This window comes from Curcuma longa, chromosome 6 (assembly GCF_044706935.1).
Source record: "Curcuma longa cultivar G26 ecotype Majalengka, Jawa Barat chromosome 6, ITB_CL_G26_1.1, whole genome shotgun sequence".
In the NCBI taxonomy this organism is placed as follows: Eukaryota; Viridiplantae; Streptophyta; class Magnoliopsida; order Zingiberales; family Zingiberaceae; genus Curcuma; species Curcuma longa.
Window position 1 is genome coordinate 1,810,042 of NC_133866.1, and position 19,482 is coordinate 1,829,523.

Consider the following 19,482-nt stretch of genomic DNA (forward strand, 5'->3'; position numbering starts at 1 on the left):
TTTTACAGAATCAACATCTTAGTTCTTTCATTGTTTTTACATGGAATTAATTTTCTCCAAAATTTCTTAATACCTTGAAATGATAATGAAAATAAAGGGGCTCTTTTTAATTTTTGTGTCGAATTTAACTTATATTTTTATCGGAATTAAAATTTTAAACTTACTATTTTAGTTAAAGGATGGAAAAATATAAAATTATATGAATAAATGAGAATATTTGTCTGGTGCAACCAATAAAATCAATTAAGATGAGGAAACCGTAAAATCTTCGTTAATGAAAAACGAAAGTAAGATGTCAGTTAAAATCTTAAACCTTCGAAGATCAAATCTTATATATAAAAATCTAATTTATTATCAACCCATAGATAATAACGGATAGGACAAATGAATTCTACATATTTAATCCATATTCGATAATCCAAAACCCGATAAAATTAAATCACTTAAATGAGTTTGGTTCGTATCCGCATATATAAATTATAATTAAGTCGAGATTAAATCCAACAATAACAACCAAAAGGATCAATCTTTACAAGAAAAAATTGTGAATAAATAGCAAAGATCACCATGAGAAAAACATTGCCTCAAGTTCGCTCTGGATACATAATGTTGATCCCAAAGATTGGTGAAGGGTTGGTTGAATGACTAATGTGTCAAGCTACACAAGAGTACTGTGGTTGAAGGCTTCGTTCTCTGACCAGCTCATGGAGATCATGAACAATCTTGACGACCGCATCCGGACGTGCTAGTTTTAGAGCATTCTCAGACATGGCCCTGAGTTCGTCAGACTTCGAGCCAAACCAGTCAGCGACTATTTTCGCAATCTCATTTGGAGCTTTTGAGAACTTTCCACATCCATTCTCCACCACATAAGGAACGTTACCAACTTCCTGTGATGAAACATATACATAGATTTAGTTACTGATGTTATAAATTACCAAGCTTGGCTAGAGGGAAAGATAAAGATGTCAGAGAAACAACATTCTGCTCTAAGAATATTAGGATCGAGTAAAACCCAGTTTCTGTGCTAACCTAAGATGCAAAATGATTTTGGTAATTTAATCAGCCACCCTTGTTTTCGATATCCATTCAAACATATCCTAGATTTTGCCCAAGAGTGCATTTTTTACTTTAAAATAGGGTGGTGTAACAACCATCAGTGTAAAATGAGAAATTTATTTTCACTTCAGTTATTTCGCTGTTGGGTACTTGAGGTAACAAAGAGACATTCCATATCAATTCTTGAGGGTTCTCGGAGAACTACAAGAGCTTGGAGCTTCTCTAGGTAAACAAACCAAATTATTTTCTAGTTTTGTTACAAATAGGAAGTAAGATAATGCAAATGATCATCCTACTTGACTGCAAGTATAGCCGCTTAGGTATTTAATGCATTGTTCTATCTAAAGCATTCACTCTTCAATGGATTTCTAATGTTACAGTTAATGTAGGTTTGGTGAAATCCATGGCTTTCGAGTTGATCAGGAGGTCAAGAGCGCAAGGAGCAGTCATCAATTCAAGTTAGAGTTACTCAGAGGGCATTTTCAGATATGTCAATCAGACCACAACTCAATTAGCAGGCTCGATTAAGTGTCTGTTTTTAGTACTCATAATGGTGTGGTTAAGTGGTCATTCTAAATCGTGATTCATCATCCAATTGAGTTGCAAGTGTATTTTTAGTGTGTTGACAGTTCAGTTAGAGACCATGGCACAGCATGGGTTGGACAACTGGACTTGGGCTGGCACTACATGAAGGTTAGGGGTTGGATCTAATCTCGATTGAGTCCAATCTGGTTGGCTTAGGGTCATTAAGTAGGACACAAGGACTGGCGTAGTTTGGAACACACGTGGTCGGTGTCAATGTGTTTGTGTGAGCGGCCACATGAGAATTGCAAGAGGAGGTTTATGGTGCCTTTTAACTTGGCTGCACAGAGAAGGAAACATCATTTGCCCCCACTACATCACATGCGAGAGAGAAAGTTTAGAGCTAATTCTTGAGTTGGTAAAAAAAGGCAGGCCAGCTTTGTCCATCAATATAGTCATTTAGAATAATAGGAGGCCACGAATCATGGCTTAAAAAGAACCAAAAGAAGGCAAGTCAGCTTACCTGTCCAGCAATATAACCATTCAGAATAATAGGAAGCCCACGGATCATGGCTTCTGCAATAGTACCTGGTCCAGCCTATAAAAAGATAGAACAGTTTATATATTTGCTCCTCGACAGTTAACACCATAAATTCATACAAGTAATTCAAAGAAAATTTTACTTTGGTAATTATGCAGTCACAAGCACCCATTGATTCTTCCATCTTTGTGACAAAACCTTTCACCTGAAATTTAAGAAAATGCATGCAAGATATGTGTGAGTTATACTGAATAGGATATAATTGATGATTGAACTTTGGAATGATCCAAATAAACCCGACGTGAATAATCAAAAACAGATCACAAGAATCAAATGGTAAAATCACGGGTTCATCAGATACAAGTACCTGGACAGGAACTTTCCAATCAATCGACTGCAATTTGCTGACTAACTTCTTGTTTCGGCCACAGATGACAAGAATCTGACCTACAGGTCCTCCAAGATTCTCATTGTACAATATATCACTAAGTGCCCTAGCGGTGGCCTCAATAGGACCCATTCCTTCTCCTCCTCCCATCAGTAAAACAGCATGCAAGTTTTCATCCATCCCTAGCTCCCTTCTTAATTCAACCTATTTAAAAGAGGACATTTAAGTAAAGACAGTTAATTTAAAAGCATAAAGAGAGGAATCTTTGTTTGTGGAATCTGGTAATTTGGAAACAAATTACCTTTGGTCAACTAAATCATACAGTTAAATTAAGAGCTTGAAGAGTTTTAGTCTCAGTTAGTGGAATTTGGAAACAATGTACCTTTGGTCGTACAGGCTTAACAAAGGAAGGGCGAACAGGAAGACCATAGACCTTGATCTGTGAAGGCTGCAGTCGAGCTTTTATTGCTCTCTTTGCCACTTCAGAAGAAGGGCAATAACATCTTGTTACAAGCCTATGGAACCTAAATAATTTACAACACATTCAATGTCAAAGTAACACGATCAATAAAAAACCAAATGTGAAAACATAGTGCATATAAACACAAGTTAACTGACAATGTCAAGTAATGCAACAAGCCTACCATGTTGGATGGCATGTGCTCAGATCTGTCACAACTGTAGTGAAAATAATTTTGTTCAGTAGACCTTTGGCCTTCAGAATTCGAAGAGGAACGTGTTGCATTAGAGGATGTACACTAATTATAATATCAGGTTGATACTTCATCAAGCCTTTTGCAACTTCTCTGAGCACATAAGCCAAAAAGAACAAAGTATAAGCAATCAAATAGGCAAGACAGCTTCAGATATTGGGTTATTGCTAGTGTTAAAATAACTGAACCATACAATTTACAGAAATTAAAATTAAAATTGAAACAAGCAGATCAAGATCAGTATTGAAGCAAGAATATATTAAAAACGTACCTGATTTTAACTACAAAGAAATTATCACAAGCAATGTGTTTCCAAGTGATGTAGTTACCATAGGAAAGAAAACTTGCAACATCATCATTTACATATAAAGTCAGCTTTTGAGCAGGCAGATAACACAACCTAACCCAAAAACATGATTAACAGTGACAAAATCCCAAAAGTGCCACCACACAACCAGAATATACAAATAGATTGACACGAGTGACTTGTTTACGAAGATAGTTCATTTTAAACAAATATTACAAACTTTTATATTTTATAAGCTATTTTATTAGAGTTTAAGTTAATTTTACACCTTATAAAATCATTATTTAATAAATTGTAACTATTTTTATGTTATCTTACATGCTTTTTTAGGACATGACCTATTTAAGATACAATTAGCATGACACAATATTAATTGCCACCCTTCTCGAGCTCTCCCTGCAACTTGCCACACATCACAGGTCGTATGTCTCTCTCCTTACAAATTGTCGCATGACTCTCCTCCTAGTCTTCTTTGTTCTACCAACCCTTCTAGTGGATTGGATCTTATCATTGATGAAGGCATAACTCAGAGCTCTCTTCTCCTCAAAAATCAGGTTCTTCCCTAAATTTAGGCCTACTTTTCAATTTCCCTTTTTTCTACAATTATCAAACCTATCTAACCTCTTGAATCCACCCTATTGGCATCAAAAACGATTCCCATGTCTGATTGACAAAAAAGAGAAAGATTAGGCAAATTGAACAATTTTTTCCAATTCGACCAATTTCTTCTATTTAAATGATTTCATTTGATCTACACCAAAATCTCATCAAACGACATTCAAGATTTGAGAGATTCTAACTTGGAATCAGATTAGAATTGGTTGATCCCTATCCAACTCCACCAACCCGTATTAGGATCGGAAGTGTTTCCAAGCATGTACAAAAATGGTGAAGATCTTAACTACAAATACAAAAATTAATATTTTTATCTAATCCAACAACCAAGTATAGTCTTTGGATTACTAGGATTATAAATCCATCTTCAGCTTTGGAAAAATTACATTAACCTATTAAAAATTATCATAGTGGAGCTCAAGCTTTAGCCTAATGAAAGTTTAACAGTACTACAGGGTATACTTTTATGGTTCAACTTTAGATTTAATTGTGACTCGTACAAAAAGCCAACCTACTCATTATGATGCAAATAGCACTATTCTGTTGGTATAATAAAATAAACTGATTCATTGTCTAAATTTCTTTTTTCTTTTATTAGTTACTTTAAACTACAATTTGATTTATTCTTTCACTATTTTCAGTACACACAAACATTGTCCTCTTTTTTGCGCCATCACTGATCAAGGCACACAGATCTTCCTGGTGTTTTGTGACATCGTGGCTTTGATTGTGCCAAATAATAGAGATAAACATACTAAAACATGTTTTTGGGAAGATCTTAACTACAAATATAAGTTGATGATTAGATCTGATCCAACATTTCTCACTGAATTACAAGGGTATATCCATCTTCAGTAGTAAAAAAAACTGCATCAAACTATTATTCTCAGGTTTGTGTGAAACAATCAGAGACGAGGTTAATAAGTAAAATATTTTCAGTTCAATATCTGTAGACAACAGCAGTTTTATGAGTAAGATGGAAAAAAAACACTTTTCTCTGCAATATGGATAAGAACTCATGCTAGTCAACACAAAGAAAAAGATTGAGGAGAAGATATATTGGAATTCATCGTTTTAAGCCTTAGTGAAAGATAAACTTACTACTAAACTATTTAAGCACCGTTGATACTAATTCATAACAATAACCATTTCCCCCAACACACATCTAGAAGTTATCCAACACTATTTTATTGTTGAAAAAGAATAAAAACAAGGTGTAGGGAAGATAAAAACAAGGAAACATTCTAACCGAGCTATAAACGTTGAAGTTGCCGCAAAATGTGGTTGGTGCACCAAGCGAGGTGCGGTACCATAGTACGTCATTTTCCACAAAGCACCATGCTTTACCAAAAAATTGTAGCTTCTCGGCAATTGATTAAACGGCCACGGCGTATGTTCCGTCCACAAGTCCGTCACAAAGACCTACATTAGCACAAGATTTTGATCCATAAAGCAAGGGGAAAAAGCTACTTTCTGGACCACTTGGAGACAAGACCATTAATTAGATTTCTAATTCACCTGGTACTCATCGCCGAATTCCTGGTTGAAGGCAGCCCTGATGGCCTCCGCTGACGCACGATGCCCGCCACCAGTATCACTCATCAAAATCAAAACCTTCTTCGGCCTCTCATACTCCCCCACGCCGTTAACGGGCACGCCGTTGTCCTCGGCGATGAGATGGCTATCATCCTCCAGACGGATCTCGTCGTTCGAGAGGCCGGCGGAGGCAAACCCGATGGGGGCACGGGGCTCGCTGTGGAAACGCACGAACCGATTGAAGTGGCTCCAGAGGCGATGGAGCTCGGAGGAACCGGCGGAAAGTGAAGCGAAGGCGGCACCCCGGCTGCAGCTTCTACTATGCAAGGGAAAGGAACAACGTCGAGGAAAAGCAGAGAGGGAGGAAGGAGAGGGGGAGGGGAAGAAGGGGATCCGGGCGACTAGGGAGTCGAACGGGAGGAGGAAGAGAAGGTCTTCTTTGGCGACGGAGGAGGGCGTCATGGTGGGGGGATTTCAATCAGGGTTTAATTGGAGGGAAGAAGGAAGCGAAATAGCCGTTGGAGGAAGCCGGCGGAGGTGGGCGGAGGTGGAAGGAGATGAGCCGCATAAAAATAGAGTTACGGTGTTGTGCATGATGCCGAAGATATACCCATGAGGATAGCGTGGAGTAGGCCCGCATAGAAAAAGACCGGCTCGGTTCAAGCCCCGGAAGATCAGTTCAAAGGAATAATAATAATAATAATAATAATCCAATATTAATATTTTTTTATCACCATCAAATATACAAAATAATAATATTTCATTTGGACGGTAGAGATGCGAGGGTGGTCGGTGTGCAAACTTGGTCAATTCAAACGATCCGATTTCTGACTCCGAATTGAACCGGTAGACCACCGGCCAAGTTAGATCTGGACCTTGGCTGATAACTTATACGACACGCGTTTTGCGTGTTCTCGGCTGAAACAGAATTGGGCACTGGGCCCTTGCATGTTGGGCCTACTCCCATTAATGGGCTTGGTCCCGAGCAGAAGCAGGGCCTACACTGAGCGGGGATAACAATAATTAATAATGTCCATAATTGTCACGTGGCATTAATCATAAAAGAGAATTAAAATATATATTTTTAAAAAAAAAACCTGATACGATTATCCAAACTTGTCGATCTGGAAATAACCGCGGCGGTGGCGCAGAAACGGTCACTATCTCTACGCGAAGACGCAACGTGTGAAGGACACGTTCTGTTTCTCTTTCCTTGATTCTACGATAAACATGTATCTCTTCCTTCCTCGTGATTTCTGTAGTATATCGAGAACGAAGAGAGCAAGCATCGTGCAATAACCGCGTGTAATCAGAACCGAGGACGCATCCGCTCCGTTATAAATCATCTCTCCGTTTGTGCGGATCCTCAAGCACGTCGAGGAGCAGTTTGTGGTTGCTTTCTTCTTCTTTGGTGGTTCCGACGTTGCTTCGCGTACGTGCGAGAAGGGAGGAGTATTGGAGGAGAGGAAGATGTTTCGATTGAGCAATAATCTCATCGGGGTGCTCAACTTCGTCACCTTCCTGCTCTCGCTGCCCATCCTTGGCGGCGGGATATGGCTAGCCACCCGCGGCGGTGTAACCGACTGCGAGAAGTTCTTGCAGACCCCTCTGATTGTGCTCGGCGTCTTCCTCATGCTCGTCTCCCTCGCCGGCCTAGTCGGCGCCTGCTGCCGCAATTCTCTCCTTCTCTGGATCTACCTCTTCGTCATGTTCATCCTCATCGTCGTCCTCTCCTTCTTCACAGTCTTCGCCTTCGTCGTCACCAACAAGGGCGCCGGCGAGGTCGCCTCTAACCGGGGGTACAAGGAGTACCGCCTCGGCGATTACTCCCACTGGCTGCAGAAGCGGGTGGAGAACTCGAAGAACTGGGCCAAGATCCGCGCTTGTCTGTCCGACGCTAAGGTCTGCCAGAGCCTGCAAGAGAGTAACCAGACCTTCAACCAGTTTATTAGTGACAATCTCTCGCCCATCGAGGTACCACCCCAAATGCCATTTCTATGTCAATTTGAGCAGCCATTTTTATCCGTGATTTGGAATTTTTATTTGGTCAAATCGATTTGGTGACTGAAAAACAAATCTCTTAGGAAATATTGGTGCAACACAAGTGCATAATATTGCACTTGTGTTGTCTGCTTCTATTTGAGCAATGATCTCCTGGTTCAATCATAGCAACAGCTAATTGTGCGATCCTTTTTGGCAGTCCGGATGCTGCAAACCCCCCTCAGAATGCAACTTCGATTACCAAAACGCAACTCTGTGGACTCTTCCAGCGAATGACACCAATTCAAGCAACCCCGACTGCAGTACCTGGAGCAACAACCAGTCGATTCTCTGCTATGACTGCCAATCTTGCAAAGCCGGCGTCATCGCCAACGTCAAGGACAAGTGGAGGAAGATTGTCATCCTCAACATCATCATCCTCGTCTTCCTCATAGTTGTCTACTCTGTTGGCTGCTGTGCATTCCGAAACAACAGGCGGGACAACGACGGCCCACCCGGATGGAAAGGAGGATATGCCTAAATACGACTACGATGTCCAGTGCTACTGCTGCCTTCTGTTTGCTGTCTGCTCTCCTAGCTTCATTTTTCAGTTGCTGCTAGTTTTTATCTGTATATTTAGTCTTCTGGCTCCTACAATATGACTTCACATTGCTGTCTTTAGGTAGTGTATCTTATTACATTGCCTATGCTGAGATCTTTGTTGATTATATGCTATAATGTTCCTTGCATGCTGTTTTAGCCAAAAAGTACTTGACCTTCCTAAAAGCCTTAAAATTATACTAAATTAATGGTGTTGAGTCTTTAATGATTTATTCTATGATTTTCCAGCCTGCTATATTTATTTGTTTATTTTGTATATTTAAGCCGCATCAAATATTTTGGTAAAAAGCGTTTCATAATTCTATAAACTTCTAATCCGTACTAATTGAATATTGATGCATTTGTGAGGTTCCATCGAGTCAATTTACATCGAGTATTATAGGGTTCTTAGATTTGTATTGAATTGACATTGTTGTACCCGTGAAGTTTTCTTGAGTTGTCTATATTTTTTATTATTATTTTAAGTTTTGTACAGATATCAAACACTACCTGTCAAAAATATTTAACTAGAACCAATTGATTGAAATCATGTTTAACCAAGTAAAGACACTTTTACTTAATTAATTGACCGATCGGGTGATCGCTTGGTGGTATCAAGTTCTCTAAAATTGATTGGATGAAGAATATTTTCAGAATAAATACAGTCTTGATCAATTTTAAAGTATAGTGCGTCTGTTAGGTATTCTAAAATATGCCAGTTGATAAAATATCAAAATTTTCTTCGAAAAATAATAAAATGACAAACGAAACAACCAAAGTACAAATTATAATTTCACTTTTCAAATCATCTAATACCACATTAAGCATCATTTATCAAGTCTCTCCTCTTCACTTCCACACAACACATCATACAGCCATCAAAGAAAAACCTTATATGTCACACTGACAAATCACCAAGAAGCTACTATTAGGACCCGTATGAGTTAGAGAGGGATAAATAACTCCGATTGTTTTACCTTAATTTTGTGCTCGTTGTTTGAATACACAGTCAAAACTTAATCAAACTCGATGTCACATGTACAACACTGTTGATTTTACTTGGTTCATCGCCTCCCAAGACGACTACTTTCAAAACCTAGTCCTAACGGCTACCACCAATATCATTCTTCTCGGATACCTTCTGAAGGCAGAAAAGTCTCTTACCACCTTTTCATAATAAATACAAGCAATACAATGATATAAATACAATGAAAGTGAAAACAATTTTACAAGTGAAATATTTGTTTTAAATATTTTCTCGTTGCTTTAGATTGCCTCTTGATGGTGGAAAATGTAGTAGCACTTCATCTTCAAACTCTCAAAAACTGACTCCTTCAATTTGCTTGAAAACCTTCTATTACAACTTGTTATTCGGGCTAATTTTCACTAGCAATCAATTGCTAACCTTCACCAATTGATTGTCGTAGAGAATTCAACCATTGACACTTGCAGAACGACTCTTTTCACACAGTATGATCATCATCAATTGATTGTTCAGACACACTAATTAATTGATAGCCACCAGTCGAACTAGCCAAAAGATTTGGGAAGCTTTTGTTTTCCCGACATTGTCTACCAATTGATTACTATCACCTAGCAATTGATTGATAACTGAGTGTTGGACAAATCATTTTGTTCGCTGCTAAAGTTATCACACGCACAATTCGACCCGAGCTTAAGTGGGTTAAGGTCCTGGCTGACTATCGGTGCCCGAGCTTGAGTGGGTTGACGTTGTGGCCGACCGTCAAAGCCATAGCTCAAACTCGAGCCCAAGCCCGAGTGATTGACGTCATGGCAGACTGTCGTGTCTTGAGCCCTAGTGGGTCGTGGCTGACTACCATGTTCCAAGCCCGAGTGGGTTGCGAGCGACTGCTGTGTCTTGAGCCTGCGTGGGTCGTGGCTGACTACCATGTCCCAAGCCCGAGTGGGTTGTGATCGACTGCTATGTCTCGAGCTCGAGTGGGTTGTGGTCGATTGTCGTGTCCCGACTCCGAGTCCTTACACCAACTCGATTCTCGATCCTGAGTGGGGTTCCCGAGTGCATATTCGGCAGAACACCAACTCGAGTCTCGAGCATGATGGGGTTCCCAAGTGCCTACTCGGTTGAACGCTAACTTTGAGTCCCATGCCCGAGTAGGTTCTCGAGTTCTAATGGCACAAACTGCCCAAGTTCATGTGGGTTGTTGAGCATGAAGGGGACAGTACTCAACAAGTTAGCATTCCTCATGGTCGACAAAGCACCAAGCACCCAGAGCACATTTTGTGCGCTCAAATATCCTGACCCTGAATTCAGTGTTTAGGGTTTGTCAGTAGATTGCTACTACCTAGCAATCAACTGGTAGTCCTATTTCAATATTTTTAAGGTTGAATTCTCGTCATTAACCTCAACCTACTTAGACTTTTTTTGTCCAGCATCGTGTCCACCTTGACCTACCGAAATTTTTCATTACCCAACATCCGATCAACCTTAACATATTGGGACTTCACGCGCCTATCACTCGATCATCCTTAACTTACTAGGACTTCATTTATGCCAAATGTCCGATCTTTCTTGATCTATTTGGACTTTTTATTACCAAGTGTCAGATCAACCATAATCTACTTGAACTTTTGATCTCGTGTCAACCCCATTTTTGACTTCTAATCACTAAGTATCTGATCAACCATGACACATTTAGACTTTTCGTTTCATGCCAACTCTCTTTTAGACTTTCGATCATCAAGTATTTGGTCAACTGTGACCTATTTAGACTTTTCATATCTTGTCGAGTATCTAGCCAACCTTGACCTACTTGACTGTTTGCTTAATCAACTTAAAATATTGATTGATTGTTAAGTATCTAATCAACCTTGACCTATTTAACGTCTCACTCGACCAACTAACATGTTGATCAAACATCGAAACCCTAACTTGAGTTGATCAACCTTGGCTAAGAGTCGATTGCACTAACAACCTCCCTTTTTGATGTTTGACAATATGTTTAAGTTAGGTTAAACATTATCCCAACTGTTAGGATCGGTTGAATAGCTAGAGGGGGGGTGAATAGCGTTTCTCAATTTTTCTTGATCTTTCTCTGCACAGAGATTAGCGGAAGCAAAAATATAAAAGAGAAAGACAGAGATCAACGCTAACCCGGTTTATTTTACTTGGTATCCACCTCCGCAGAGGTGACTAATCCAAGGATCCACACGCACGCACACACCCGATGCACTATGAATCTTCTCCTTCTCGAAAACTCGAAGGCGGAGAAACCTTTACACCTTTCTGATCTCCTCAAAAAAGTTTGTTAAGAAATTTTTATTTTTATTAGGAATCTTTTTTTTCAAATTTGTTAAGATATTTTTCATTTTATTAGAAATCTTTCTTAGAGTTTGAGTTTATATAAACATGTTATGAGTTAATGTTTATTAGAAGAAGTTTTGGTTTAATAATATTTTCGGCAATGCCGTTTATTTCCCTATCTCTTGTTATTCTTCTGAATTAATAGGTTTTAGAAGATTATTTTCGACGTTCGCAGTCGAACCCACGGATTCAATATTACCCCCGGGATAATCTTATCCCGCCTGGCGTCAGTTGGTATCAGAGCGCATCAGATCCGATGGAGGGGCCGTCGTGGTCGTGGACGTGGCGGTCGCGATCGTGGTCGCATTCATCAGGTTTCGATAGAGGAAACTCGTACCGTGCAAGAGGAGACGATTGAGGATTTACGGAGGCAAGTCGCAGAATTAACCCAGCGTCTGGCGACGCAGGATTTTGAAGATCGAAGGAAGCTATGACCGTGCTTCTGATTCCGCATCTACCTTTGACAATCCTTACCACCACCCCGATAGGGTTGCGGATCGTCGAGGTCGAGAAGAACGGTATGTAGACTTCGATTTTCAAATTGATCTACCTGAGTTTTCAGGAACTTTTCAAGCAGAAGAATTCGTTGATTGGCTCAACGAAATAGAAAGTATTTTTTATTACAATGAGATGCCTGATCGGATGAAAGTAAAGTTGGTTGTCATCTAACTCAAAGGCCGAGCATCCTCTTGGTGGAAACAACTACGACGCTCACGAGAGAAACAAGGCAAGACCAAGATCACCGATTGGGAGAAAATGAAGAAGAAGATGAAGAGTTATTTTCTTCCTTTCGACTATACTCAGACGGTGTTTCAACGATATCACACGTTGAGGCAGGATGCAAGATCAGTAAATGATCCCACGAAGGAGTTTTACCAGTTGATTGAAGGATTTGGGATCAACCACCCCACCACCTACAACTTCAAAAGAACATCGGCTCTGCAACACCTCTATGTCCCCCCTTCCTCCTACGACGATGAGGACAACCATGAAGATGAGGACCTCGACAACATCGAGTACGATCAGTCCTACTCTCTCGATCGTCCGATCACAAGAGGCGACGAAGATGACGACAAGATCAAAATATTTGGTGATCCAGTTTATGACGATGCTGACGAAGAAGAGATAGACCTGGATGAAGCGTTGATCGAAGACCAGAAACTCACTTTGTCCGACGGCAATCAGCAGCATGGTTCATCTATCGATGAAGTCCAAATCTCCATTGCCTCACCTTGCATTGATTCGGCATCCCAATTCATTCAGCATGAAGAAAATAAGACCGAGTTAATTGGAGGTCCAATATATGACGAGGTACTTTATGATGATGAATTTGTCAATGAAGATGGTGACTATGTGTTGCAGATTTTGAACACTGAGAATTCCCTCAATAGAGGCACGTTGCCAGAAAAGAGCTTCTATGTTCAAGTTTTGTTCAAAATGATGATGAAGTGGATGAAGTTGTCAATAAAGTTGGTGTGGATCTTCAAATTCAAGAAGAAGCACAACAAACTGAAGATGTTGATATGGATGAGCGTCAAGATTTTGATATCGATGATATCGACGAAAAGTTCAAGTTTGATCTTATGGCTCTCCATCCTAGAAAGCTATCTCTGGAGAGGGATGACTTTAATGTCTTTAACTATCCCTATCACAATCTACATGACCTAGACATTGAACTGGTGCCAAAGGTGAACAAAGATAAGACGGAGGAAAAACGTGTAGAGATTGCAGTGATGAAAGATGAGCATCACATCTTGAAGTATGGCGAGAAAGATCTTGACTTGAGAAAGCAAGCAGTCATGAAGCAAACCTTTGATCATCAACTTGAAAAGGATAAGGAACAACTACAAACTTCACAGGATCCAGATCTTAACATAGATCTTTACAGGACAATTAATTGGGTTGAAATTATCTCCATAGCTCTGGAAAACAATACAAATTTCGTAGACTTCTCTAACATTTTTTATCATAGTCAATTTGGAGCTTCTTTTGCAACAGATTTAAGTTCACAGGAACGTCGTTTCAGCATATGTGAAGTTTCTCCAGAATGGTCATTGTCTTATGACAGCACCAAGGTTATCATCATGGAAGAGTTTCTTTGTGATCCACTGGAGCCTCCTTGGACAATCATGTTTGGGGGCATTGCGGATCCCATTAAAATTAAAAAGAACAAATTGGTATCATCACAGTTAGAAGCAATTTGTAAGGAAAAGAAGTGCTTGGGGAATGCGAAGATGGACAAGAGCAGCATCCACGATGTCATGCTTGTTAGCGGATCGACAAAAATTCCTAAAGTGCAACAACTATTAGAAGATTCTCCCGAATTGATGTCAGAGGATCTTCCTCTTGGACGACCACATGATATTATTCTAAACTCGAGGACGAGTTTTTTTCAATCTGGGGCGTCTGATGCAGGAGCATCTAGCAACATGATTAGTTTATGTCTTCCGATACAACTATATTCCCCTTTGAGCTGTGATGAGAAGAAATCGAGACTATCAACCTCTCTTTTGGGTTTTGAAGAAGGACGATTGAGGCTACCAACAAGGAAGATGATCAGCCCGTGGCCTCCTGATGTCATATTTGTCAGCAGATCGACGAGGATTTCTAAAGCCCAGCAACTACTAATTAATTTTATTGATTTGGTGCAAGACGATCTTCTTCCGGGGCGACCACCTGACACTACTCTAAACTCGAGGACGAGTTTCTTTCAACCTGGAGTGACTGATGCAGGAGCATCCAAAGATTTTTATTATTAATTTTGATAATTTTTATTTTTAGTAATTTTTAGAGTTTTTGATATTTAGAGTAGTTTTGAAAAGTTTTATTTTTTTTATTTTAGGATTTTTTAAATTCGTTTAGGATTTTTAGGAATTGAGTCGGTTAAGAAATTTTTCTTTTTATTAGGAATCTTTCTTTTCGAGTTTGTTAAGAAATTTTTCTTTTTATTAGGAATCTTTTTTTTGAATTTGTTAAGAAATTTTTCTTTTTATTAGGAATCTTTCTTAGAGTTTGAGTCTATATAAACATCTTATGAGTTGATGTTTAAGAGAAGAAATTTTGATTTAATAATAATTTCGACAATACCGTTTATTTCCCTATCTCCTGTTATTCTTTCGAATTAATAGTTTTAGAAGATTATTTTCGATGTTCGTAGTCGAACTAACGGATTCAATATTGCCTCCGGGATAATCGCTATCCCGTCCGGCGTCAAGCAATTGCTCCCACCATGTTGATGTTTGCCCGATGAGTATGATGATGACCAATTTGACTTTTACATGATCGAGAACTTTCTCATAATAAAAAAATCTCTCCACTTTGTTAAACCAATTAACAAATTCCTCAATCCTAGAAAATTCAAGAAGATCAACTGCAAATCTAATATCTTCATACTGCTTCTTTCGACCATGGCTTTTATGATTGTGATAGAAAATTTTAAAACTAGAAGAATTAGGATAAGAGAACTTATGATTTTTTTAGATCTTGTGTCGATAGACACTGGAATAACTTTGTGACTTATCTCTGTAGATCTTTAAGTATCTCATCTTGGGTGATACAATCACGATGGAGACTTTCTTAACCAGAACTTGCCTATCACAACCATGATCACGACCACGACAACGATCCATTGGATCTAAGAGCTCTGATACTAACTGACACTAAGCGGGATAGCAATTATCCTGCGGGCAATATTGAATCTGTTGGTTCGACTATGAACGTTGGAAATACTCTTCTAAAACTTATTGATTCAGAAGAATACCAGGAAATAGAAAAATAAACAACATTGCTAAAAAATATTATTTAATTAAAAACTTTTGCCTAACCATCAACTAACAAGATGCTTATATAGACACAAATCCTGACTTGTAAAGAAAGAAAAAAATTTTAATAGAAAAGAAAATTTATTAATGGATTCAAAATCCTAAACGGACTTAAAATCCTCAAATATAAAAAAATAAAAATTTTTAAAACTACACTAAATATCAAAAACTCTAAAAATAAAAATTATCAAAAATAATAATAAAAATATTTAGATTCTCCTAGAATTAGGATAGGACACTATATATAACTACACTATATTATTCTTTTCCATTACATGTCAACTTTTTAGAAATTTAAATCATCTAGGTCCATTAATGAGTTTCAGTCAAAATTCATTGATGAATCTAGAAAGCTCCGATCGGATCCATTCTAACTCTTGTAGATTTATTAGGTGAATCTAAGTCCAAATATGCTCTCTTTTACTGTTTTAAAATCCTCCCAATAATGTTTAAAATGATTTGGAAGTTTTAGAATAATATAGTGTTGGTTTATGAAGACCAACACCACAATGGTGTTGATTTTTGAAAATCAATACCACAATCTATGTTAGTTGGCATATGATCATAACTTTGCTAACATGTATTAGGATTTGGATTAGACACCATATATACTTTTTACATACTCACATCTTCCATCTTATTATAAAATTTCAGAAATCCAAGTCTTTTAGATCCATCAATGAGTTTCTATTAATGGACTTAGAGAGTTCTGATCAGGCTAATTCCAACTCCTATAGTTTTCTGCAATGTCCTGGAGTCTAAAGGTGTCCTCCATTATCATCAGTAAATGATTTTCAATGTTTCTCAAAAGGTTTAACAAGTTTAAGATTTTGTGCCAATTGACATGAATCTATAACTTGGTATAGAAGACTCAGAACCAAGTTTCTCACCTTATATATTTCCTATATACTCCATACATTCATCTAGTTGTAAAATTTCAAAAATCCAAGTCATTTAGGTTCATTAATGAGTTTCGATCAAAACTCATTAATGGATATAGAGAAATCTAATCGGATTTATTTCCTGTAAGTTTCTTCAGTGTCATGGAGTCCAAGGGTGCCCTCCATTATCATTGTAAAAGATTTTTAACATTGCTGAAAAAGTTTAGAAAATTTTTTTTTACCAATTGGCACGACCCTATTGTGAGGGAATCCTATGCGATAAACGATAAATCACAACGGAAAAAGGATCCCTTGAGTGATCCATGCGAAAGAAAAATATACAAGTTTATATCTACAAAATCCTATCTAATAGGGTATACCTTTAGAGCGTGCCTTTCGCTTATCCTGCTTGTCCAAAGTTTGTCGGATCTCTTGCACGTTCAAGTGTCCATGCTTCTATGCGTATCCACACTAACACTCCTTTGGAGAAAGTCGGTTGTGCAAGCAACCCTTGGTGTGAGTTTCGGTTAAGAGAAGAAGAGGAGGTGAAGATGAAAAATCCGACATGACTTTTGGGGAGAAAATCTCTTTTTATACCCAAGCCATGAATACTAAAGATTTTTAGACTTTTAGTATTCTCTCATCATAATAACCTCCATGCATGATAACTTTATCTTCTTCAATAACCTCCATGCTAACCTTATCTTCTTCAATAACCTCCATGCATGATAACCTTATCTTCTTCAATAACCTCCATACATGATAACCTCATCTTCTTCAATACATGATTAATCCACATTAATCATGCATGATGAATTAAACTTTATTAATCAACTTGGTTTAATTTGAGTCTAACTCAAATTCAACCAACTTGAGTCTAACTCAAGTCTTGGCCATCCAATGAGCATAATTGTTCCTTTAGTCAAACTAAAATGAACTCATCTCCAAAATAGAATGTTATTTATGTGTGACCCAATTAGGTTCTTGTAATGTTAGCAATGTCTCTAAAACTCATTTTAGAAACATAAGCAATGAGTGACATCTAGTAATGCATCATTGCTACCCAAGTGACAAGAATGTCGAGATCCGACATAACCTTCGTGACTATGATAATGTATGACTATATCCTTTTATCCTCGATATCTTGATTGATCAATGAGACATAGACTGTGTCATTCCCTTATCAATCTTTGTGTTTCTTGATTCCTCAAGTAGACTCACTCAAGCAAATCAGCTCAATATCTCATATTGACTTCATTTGAGCATGACCATGCATTTCGTGGTCCTACTCTATCAAGAGGCCACAAGATATCACTCCCATTATATTGGAGGGATAAATCACCTCTACATCACTCACATCCCTCCGCATAATTTGTTACATATCCAATGATCGCCTTTATAGTCCACTCTATTACGTGTGATGTTTGACGACACCAAAATACATAACTCCTTATGTAGAAACTGTAGTGACTTCAGGTCTAAGGACTATTCATATCAATAGTCACATGAGAAAGTTTATGACACTCATATAATGATCCATGAAACTTTCTCATGGCGGGTCAATTCAGTATACATTCTTTAATGTATACCCATGTGTCAACTCGATATTCCACATCCATGACTTGTAAGATCAAGTCATCCAGTTGACCTACATGTTAGTCTCAACGCATTAATATCATGCTTGAATATTAATTCTTGACTAAGAATGATTAAGAGTAGTGTTCTCTACATCATCTCACTATCAACTTAAACAATCAATATGATGTAGATTGAATTGGCTACCCAAGGACATTATTATATGAGTAGTTTATGACACTCATATAATGATCCATGAAAATGCTAATGTATACTCATGTGTCAATCGATATTCCACATCCATGACTTGTGAGATTAAGTTGTCTAGTTGACCTACATGTTAGTCTCAACGCATTAATATCATGCTTGAATATTAATTCTTGATAAGAATGATTAAGAGTAGTGTTCTCTACATCATCTCACTATCAACTTAAACAATCAATATGATGTAGATTGAATTAGCTACCTAAGGACATTATTATACTTAGTTATTTGGTACAAACATAAAATAAGTATAATAACTAAAAAATCTTGTCTTTATTAATAATAGAATATGATACAAAAGTTCCTAGTCAATCATCACATAATTAGCTCTAGGGCTACTACTAACACCTATAACTTCGTGTAGGAGACTTAGGGTCATGATTTCTCATCATATCTCCATTCTACTCACTCACCTCTTCCATCTCATTATAAGTTTTCAAAAATATGAGTCCTCTAGATCTATGAATATGTTTTGATCAAAATTCATTGATGAATCTAGAGAGTTCCTATTGAATTCATTCTAACTTCTATGAGTTTATTAGGTGAAATTGAATCCAAATAAACTATCATTTACTATTTTAAGACCATTTCAATAGTGCTCAAAACGATTAAAACTTTTAGAATACTGTGGTGCTAGTATTTAAAAATCAGTACTATAACAATGTTAGTATTTAAGCTGTGGTGCTAGTTTATAAAGATCAACATCAAAATAATTTTTTATTATTTTAATTAATAAAATTAATTTTATTTTTTAATTCTTTTATAATTAGATATTAAAAATAAAAAATATTATTAATTTTTTTTATATTTTATTAACATTTTTATTAACATTTTAAAATTAAAATTAAAATTAAAATTAAAAATAAAAATAAATAAATTTAGAAGATTTTTTATGTCGATTAAAATTTAATTAATTTAAGTGGGGAAAAAAGAAGAATAATATTATATGCAAAGAAGAAAAGAATGATGTTAAATGTAGAAAATAGAAGAAAAAAATCAATAAATATCAAAAAGGGTAAAATGGAAATGCAGATACGTATTTTAAAAAAATAAATAAAATTTCAATATACCTTTTTTGAGCATTTTCAATTTTGAAGTGCGTCTTTGAAAATTTTCCCAGTAAAAAACTTAAACTGAAGGAGTATAATGATATAGATGGGTGGGGCCCCTTTATGGTATTCTTTGAAAAGGGTACACTAATAAATGGTGTCCTTAAATTTTTTGCCAATGAAAAATTCAAAAAATTAAAAAAATGAAAGGTTCTTTCGTACTAATACTTTTATCAAACTTTCTTTTTAGAAAAAATTAAAAATTTCTCTCCTCCGTCAATTGCCGAT

At 37.3% G+C, this 19,482-nt stretch overlaps 2 protein-coding genes across 2 annotated transcripts; one reads left to right on the forward strand and one right to left on the reverse strand.

Moving 5' to 3' along the window:
- Positions 1-447: 447 nt before the first annotated feature.
- LOC141830626 (putative monogalactosyldiacylglycerol synthase 1, chloroplastic) lies at positions 448-6,233 on the reverse strand. Its single transcript, XM_074718031.1, has 8 exons — positions 5,664-6,233; positions 5,395-5,567; positions 3,155-3,316; positions 2,893-3,034; positions 2,490-2,714; positions 2,265-2,327; positions 2,105-2,179; positions 448-890 (listed from the first exon to the last, which is right to left on the reverse strand). Exons 1-8 carry the CDS (start codon positions 6,141-6,143, stop codon positions 654-656), a joined length of 1,557 nt encoding a protein of 518 aa, XP_074574132.1. The 5' UTR covers positions 6,144-6,233; the 3' UTR covers positions 448-653.
- A 724-nt stretch (positions 6,234-6,957) lies between these two features.
- LOC141830627 (tetraspanin-8-like) lies at positions 6,958-8,494 on the forward strand. Its single transcript, XM_074718032.1, has 2 exons — positions 6,958-7,655; positions 7,882-8,494. Exons 1-2 carry the CDS (start codon positions 7,152-7,154, stop codon positions 8,200-8,202), a joined length of 825 nt encoding a protein of 274 aa, XP_074574133.1. The 5' UTR covers positions 6,958-7,151; the 3' UTR covers positions 8,203-8,494.
- The last annotated feature ends 10,988 nt before the right edge of the window (positions 8,495-19,482 follow it).

Bases quoted from the DNA above. Each gene is read 5' to 3' on its own strand.
- LOC141830626 (XM_074718031.1), bottom strand. From the start codon at position 6,143: ATGACGCCCTCCTCCGTCGCCAAAGAAGACCTTCTCTTCCTCCTCCCG. The intron at 3,035-3,154 runs GTAGGCTTGTTG...TAAATTATTTAG, and splicing joins AGCACATGCCATCCAACATG to GTTCCATAGGCTTGTAACAA. The intron at 2,328-2,489 runs GTACTTGTATCT...CTTAAATTTCAG, and splicing joins ATTGGAAAGTTCCTGTCCAG to GTGAAAGGTTTTGTCACAAA.
- LOC141830627 (XM_074718032.1), top strand. From the start codon at position 7,152: ATGTTTCGATTGAGCAATAATCTCATCGGGGTGCTCAACTTCGTCACC. The intron at 7,656-7,881 runs GTACCACCCCAA...CCTTTTTGGCAG, and splicing joins ACAATCTCTCGCCCATCGAG to TCCGGATGCTGCAAACCCCC.